The following is a 7,239-nucleotide window of genomic DNA, read 5'->3' as shown; positions in this document are numbered from 1 at the left end:
CCCCCCCCCCCCCCCCCCAGTGTTGGGATAAAGGTGATCACAATGCTTAGCCTCAACCTTGTCTTTGTTCTGTTCATGTCACCTGCCAGGCATTGTGCTGAGTGACTGCCATGTATGTGAATCCTCACAAAACATGAAATAGAGTTATTCAACACAGAAGAAACTCAGATGCCAACAAAGGTCAAATGGCCAGTATGGTGAACCTTGAGACCTGAGGCCAAGCCTAGGTCCTTTCCTTAAACACCATGACTACCCATAGTATTTGTGTCCATGTCTGCTTCTACCTGGGCTGTCAGCATCCATCTTTTCAACCTAGTCTGCCCTAAGGGAGAAAACAGCTGTAGCACTGTGGGTCTGGCAACTGTGCCTAAGCCTACTATGAGGTACTAAGTTTGTCATGAGGGTCAGCCTTTCCACAGCTGGCATGTCACAAACCCACCTGCCAGGTCACAGGTGGCTATGCATTGTATGGCATCACCTTTCTTGATTCTGGGTTCTAGAATTTTAGAGACATCCAGCTGAAGGGTATTTCTTCCTCTTCTCTGCTTCCCCCGGATACCACCAGGTAAGAGCCATGATTTTGTGTTGTTCACCACCAAACCCTAACACGTAGGTAGGCAAGAGCAGCCGAATGGATGTGTAGAATGATCTAAGAATGAGATTATTAAATTCCTGACTGTAAAGTACACAGCAAATTATTAATTGGGTTATGTAAACATGAACTGTGGAGAGCTGTGGCTTTGTTTCCCCACAGATTAAAAGAAGGCATCAAGCTAAAAACAAGTTTAAAACAGGGTATTTTAGATACTCAACTACCTCTACTACTCAATCAAATATTGCCAGACACGTTTACGCTGAGAAAAAAGTTTTAATAACACATACACATACATTCAGAAGACTTTAAACAAGACAGTATAAAATTTTAAAGAAAAAAAAAACACAACACATTGCATTTACTGTCTAAGAGCTAGTAGATTAACTGGCTGACAAGAATGCCCCAGGGAAACAGGCACAGATGAGGTGCGCTTGTACCATAGAGTAGGCATAGCCACAAGATGGAATTGTGCTGACTGACTCATACCCCCACCACCTGTACCCTACCCTTGCCTCCTGAGACAAGCCAAGTAAGTTATCCAACCCAGCCGCTTGTCAATGAGTCAGTTTTTAAATGTAAAAATACTCCTGGTTTCAAGACTCCACACATTATTATTGTCCCCACCAACTGTATCTATTCTGATTGGGGGTGGGGGGGGGAAAGGGGAAGAAAAACAAAACAAAAAGCAAACAAACCAACAACAACAACAACAAAAAACCCAAAAAACAGAGCCTGGGTGGTAACTATCTTATCTATCATTACTGGGGATATATATATGTATATTTCACTTTTATTTTTTTGTTTTTGTTAAGTCGAAGCAAGCTACTACTTGCATTAAAAAAAAAAAAAAAAAAAGCCAACCTTCTGAAAGGTGACAAAGGCACCGTTGCCATCAGGACATAGACAAAACAACGCACAACATTGACTCCAGTGCTACACAGGTGATCCTGCGCACGGAAAGCCTCTTAACATGTGTCACAGAACTGTATTTTCAGGTAACAGGAAAAGCAGGTCATGAAAGGCAAACAGTTACACACAAAAGCATAAACACAAGCACTTTAATGTTCAGCTTGCAGTAAGGGTAAAAAGTCTGACATCACACATCCAGAAAATTAGACAAGGATTATTTTTGGCACAGTAATATTGCCAAACACACCACCGCTCAGTGCAAGCTTTGTTTGCCAAGTCCCAAATATGGCCTGACAGTCTCTGTGCAGATGTCAGTCTCCTGACAGTCTCTGTGCAGTGAGCACTTCCTCCCTTGCTACCATCCCATTTTCTGGGCAACAACAGACAGAGGGAGACAACGCACTGGGACTCAGAAGATGGAAAATACTTGATTTGGGAGAAAAATCATAAGCTACTTGTGCTAAAATAGAACCACAACATTTCCAGGAGAACCCAAATGTAAATACTGACTGGACTATGACCCGGAGACTGAAGGCTGCTACCAGAGTCATAAATACAGAGGCCAAAACTGCTATCTGGCCATTTATTTTAAAGGGACGATAAAGTATTTTTCTCTAATGGAGAAAGACAATTGAAAATAGAGATTTTATTCTTATAGGACCTGCTAAATAAGAATGTATCAAAGTGGTTTTAAATTTGATGGGTGGTTATTGGTTAAAACTGCAATATAAAAGGATCACTTAAAAACCTGAATAACCCACTTGTCCCCGTCAATGTACACAATAGAAAATATTTACACACTGTAATTACAAGCAATATAATAAGCAGATTTTTATACTTTGAGATTTTGTACACTTTACACAATGCAAAATGAGAAAAATATGAACATTTATAAAATTACACACAAACAATGTATCTACAAGGATTAAATTACAGAGTGAGAGCCCCACTGTTGGGCAGATAGATGAGCCAGAGTTTCAAGCTTCAGTCAAATATAACTCTTCGTATCTATCTCTTTAACCATAGTGGCATTTGTAACAATACCCTTGAGAGGTAGCATCAAGACAATATTCTTGCCAGTAAACTCAACACAGAATAAAACTTTTGTTGGTCTGACTCTTGGAGCCTCGATCAGCCTCAATTCTTGAAAATGTGATTTGTGTAGTCTTCCCTATAAAATCTCTAACTGCCCAATGCTTGACATGAGCTCTAAAGTTGCTAACGCTAATTTAAATGATGAATTTAAGATACAATGGTTTTTATTCCTAAGCCTCAGTTTAGAGGTAGAAAGTTAGCTCTCAGAACTTATTTTCTCCTCTCAAACCATAACACTGAGCCCAGTTCCCTTTCCCACCACCCGACCTGGACCCACACAGACATTAGCATGCTCAAGAGGGAGCAAGCTGCTCCAGCCAATAGTCAAAGAATAAGCAGTTGGCGTCCTTTTTAGGAAGCAAACCTCCTCAAACCGACACCCGTCAGCAGGAGCATCACTACCAAAGTTTTCAAAGGGCCTAAGGCTCAATCTAGCATGTGCACCTCTGCTAACCCTCGACCATCTAAACTAAAGGATGGCTTTCCAGTGTTTAAAAGAATTTAGAGCAGCTGTGGTTTTCAAGTGCAACAACTTCAAGATACAAACTTGAGTGTGCATGCGTGTGCACATGTACACACACATACACACACACACACACACACACACACACACACACACACACACACACACACGCTCACATGCATGTCCCCAAAATAAACACCATCAAGGCCTCTGCTAAATTATATACTTGTGGAAATAAGGATTTTGGAAACTTCCAGATTTTTAAGCCTTTTTACACAGACTTCTGTTAATATAGTTACCAATGGCCAGAATTCTAGCTTAGCTGAGATTTTATGATTAAACCAGTATTTAAAAATATATGCATTACAAGAAACCCTAAACAAACTGCCTATGAATGTTCTGGCATTTTAAAAACAGTCACTATTTTGTAGCTTAATCTCTTCCTCTAAGGGCAGTCTGACAACATATCAGATGTCTATTTCTTGATTTTAAATATATTTAAAAATCTCAGATTTATTATTTTGAATACTAAAGGATATATATGGGCTGAAACTGCCTATAGTTTATGGGTTATAGAGGAGACCAACACTTCTAATGACAGGGCTCTACTCTACGCCTTCCCTTTGTACCCGAAAATCACCAGAAGGGAATGAAAACCAGCTGGACTCAGGCCTTTGTCTCAATGTCCACCTCAAGCTGGTCCACACTTTTCTTATTTTCTGTGATGATCCAAGTGTTATGAAGCCACCTTACAAGATAACTGCTGAAAACGTAGCAAGGAGGGGCAGGCTGGCTGTAGCTACCAGCAGCTTCCCTTGCCTCCTTTCCTCGGCCTCTGGTCTTCCCTCTACAGTCAGCTGCAGATGGCATATTTTCATCTCTGCTTCAGAAATGGGAAAGTCTTCATCAGCAGCCACACTATGCATGCAAGTAGCACGCAGCTGTGCTCCTCAGCATCTCTGGATCCCACAGTAATCCTCTTGGAAAGGCCCTTCTTATTTGTATTTCTGCTGATGTAACTTCTGTTAAGAATCTGGCACCCAGAAGTCATGAAGCTGCCCCTAGAGAAGGGGAAAAAAAAAAAGAAAGAAAGAAAAAAGGAAAAATTTAATCAGATTATAAATTAATCCTTCTAAAACTAACCACTGGACTGCAGGCTTGATAATGAAAGTTAATAAAATCATTATATATACGCATCTCTGAAAACAAATCTTTCTTTTTTGGGACAGGGTCTTACTATGTAGCTCTAGCTGACCTTGAACTTATAGACACCTGCCTGCATCTGCCTTTCAAGTGCTGGGACTAAAAGCACAAAGCAACCACGTGCAGCTGAAAATTTCTTCTGTATATTTTATGATCTAGCACTGAAAATGCATAATACAAATGCAGGGTATTTTTCTCATGGGCACACCCACAAAGGGATATATTTAAGGAAATTAATGTGTTAAACTTAATGTGTTAATATTAAGTTTTGCTATTAATGCCACATTGGCACAGCAAAGTAGCCTTAAAATTTTTGAGGGAACTGGACAGATGACTCAGTAATTAAGAGCACTGACTAGTCTTCCAGAAGACCTGAATTTAATTCCCAGGACCAAATTACAGCCAACAAATGTCTGTAACTCCAATCCTAGATCTGATGAACTATTGTGGTCACGAGGGTTACTGGGCATAGAAGTGGTACATAGACAAACATGAACATAAAACACCATATATACAATCTAAACTATTTAAAAAACTACAACCAAAGGCCCCACACTGCACAAAGGGAGTCTGAGGAGATTTTCAAGCTCAGCTGATCATCTTCCTAGCATGCACAGGGTTTGATCCTTAGTTCAGAATGAACAGGGGTGGCGGTGCATACTCCTGATGCTAGCAGTGGAGGAAGAGGTGGTAACACTGTGTGCTACTACACCTGGCTAGAGACCACAATGTAAGCACACAAACACTGACCACTGAAATGCGGTAAAACACAGGATTCTACCAAACATTATGCTCAAGATGTTTTCCTTTGAAAACATACTCACAAAAACTTGATATAAATGTTCATGGAGATTTATTTTATTTTTGGTTTTTCGAGACAGGTGTAGCCCTGGCTGTCCTGGAACTCACTCTTTAGACCAGGTTGGCCTCGAACTCAGAAATCCGCCTGCCTCTGCCTCCCGAGTGCTGGGATTAAAGACATGTGCCGCCATGCCCAGTGAGATGTTATTCTTAATGGTTAGAAAGCAGAAACAACTCATGCTCACTTTGTAAGTGGGTAAATTAAATGTTATACATATGTTATTTAGCAATAGAAAGGATATACATATTACAACATGGATTTATCATTGTCAGGTGCAGAAGCTGATCATGAAAAGACTACATACTTTATTCATGTGTAGGAAATATCTACAAGAGGAAAATTTCCACAGAAAACAGATAGGGATCTTAAGGGGAGCAAAGAGAGGCCTGAACATGGTGGAGGAATGGGGCGGGGTGGGGGGGCGGGACCTGCAGAAGAGTATGGTGAATGCACTATGCATTCTATCTGAACAACTGTTAGAAGTACCTGTGAGCACCATGACACTTTAAATAATGGACAGAGAGGAAACAAACTCTACAATTCAGACACAAATATACATCACGCAGGAGTTTTCATAAATAAAACTTAAATAAAATGACACCTGAGTAGGCCGACAGTTCTGAATTATTTCCTGCCATTTTCCATGTATCCTGGCAACCAAGTCTTTCACCTTAAAAATAACGGAAAGAGAAAGAGATATCAGATCAAAGTGTCCTCACTTACATCAATTTAGCATGAAAGAAAGCACTCACAGCTACCACTATGGAGGTGCACGCTATGCACCTAGCACTCGGGAAGCCTGCTCAAAGCCCAAGGGCAGTCTGAGCTGCTGAGAGATCCTGCTTCAACAAACAACAGTCACAAGAAAATGAAATACATCTGCCCCCCACCACACAATCTCATAGCTATCACAGGCCTGTACCCAACAACAACAACACAACAACAAAGCAGCTATTCATCTTCTCATCTTTTGGGGATGCTTTCAAATTATAAGATATTTTCTTTTATTACCATAATTAATTTTTTTATAATCTAAAATGTGCAATGATTATGACTTAAATTTGTTTTTACAGACAGGGTCTCTCAATATAATCATGGCTATTCTGGAACTCCCTATGTAGACCAGGCTGGCCTCAAACTCAAGAGATCTACCTGCCCCTGCCTCCTGAGTGTTAGGATCAAAGATTTGAGCCATCACACCCATCCTTAATTTTCTTTTATTTTAGGTGTATGGGTGTTTTACCCCCATTTACATCGTTCATTGCTCACTGAGGCCAGAAGAGAGCTTCAGATGCCCTGAATCTGGAGTTATCGTATACAGATACTTGTGAGCTGCTACGTGTGCTAGAAATCTAATCCAGGTCCTGTGGAAGGTCAGTCACTTCTCTTAATAGTAAGCCACCTCTCCAGTCCTCAATTTTCTTTTTAAAAATTATTTCAGGAGGTGGGTTGCTCTATATAGCCTTGGTTAACATTACATTTAAAAAATATTATTTATTTAATATTATTATGTTTTCAAGTACACTGTACACACACCAGAAGCGGGCATTGGATCCCATTACAGGTGGTTGTGACCATGTGTTTGCTGGGAATGGAACCCAGAACCTCTGGAAGAACAGTCAGTGCTTTTTTTTTTTTTTTTTTTTTTTTTTCGAGACAGGGTTTCTCAGTGTAGTTCTGGCTGTCCTGGAACTCACTCTGTAGACCAGGCTGGCCTGGAATTCAGAAATCTGCCTGCCTCTGCCTCCCAAGTGCTGGGATTAAAGGCGTTCGCCACCATGGCCAAGCCAGTCAGTGCTCTTAACTGCTGAGTCATCTCTCCAGCCCAATTAACATTAAATTTAAAGCAATTTTTTGCCCCTGCCTCCTGAGTACAGGAGTTCTAGCAATGCACCACCACGCCTGATTTCCCATTACTAAATATGGTCCAGAGAACAACTACTCTGCCTTCAAAGAAATTTCTACTTTCCCCTATGTAGCTGTGGTTGACTGATTTTTTTTCCCCATTACCTCTACTTGTCAAGTGCTGGGACTGCAGGCTGCCCTACCATACCTAGAATAAGATATTTAAACAAGCCAGAAAAATTTTTAGAGACTTTTTTTTTTTTTTTG

The 7,239-nt window shown here is 40.6% G+C and overlaps 1 protein-coding gene and 1 long non-coding RNA gene across 5 annotated transcripts in view; one reads left to right on the top strand and one right to left on the bottom strand.

The window, feature by feature from the left end:
* The first annotated feature begins 486 nt into the window (after nucleotides 1–486).
* LOC110322086 overlaps nucleotides 487–7,239 on the top strand; it is a 12,662-nt gene continuing 5,909 nt past the window's right edge. Inside the window, exon 1 of the long non-coding RNA XR_002380549.1 lies at nucleotides 487–565. This is a non-coding gene — a long non-coding RNA (uncharacterized LOC110322086). The remainder of the gene's footprint in view (nucleotides 566–7,239) is intronic.
* The window catches only part of Slf2 (SMC5-SMC6 complex localization factor 2), a 53,222-nt gene continuing 46,833 nt past the window's right edge, over nucleotides 851–7,239 (bottom strand). For 3 of the 4 annotated variants that reach the window (XM_021198606.2, XM_029538123.1, XM_029538119.1), the window contains 2 exons: nucleotides 5,729–5,797; nucleotides 851–4,123 (listed from right to left, as the gene is read on the bottom strand). In XM_021198606.2, the coding sequence (XP_021054265.1) occupies nucleotides 4,088–4,123; nucleotides 5,729–5,797 (105 nt within the window). In that variant the 3' untranslated portion in view covers nucleotides 851–4,087. The remainder of the gene's footprint in view (nucleotides 4,124–5,728; nucleotides 5,798–7,239) is intronic. The other variant, XM_029538115.1, reaches the window with a different exon arrangement.

This window comes from Mus pahari, chromosome 1 (genome assembly GCF_900095145.1).
Source record: "Mus pahari chromosome 1, PAHARI_EIJ_v1.1, whole genome shotgun sequence".
NCBI classification, from domain to species: Eukaryota; Metazoa; Chordata; class Mammalia; order Rodentia; family Muridae; genus Mus; species Mus pahari.
The sequence above is the reverse complement of the archived record's forward strand: the minus strand, read 5'-3'. Positions and strand labels throughout refer to the sequence as shown.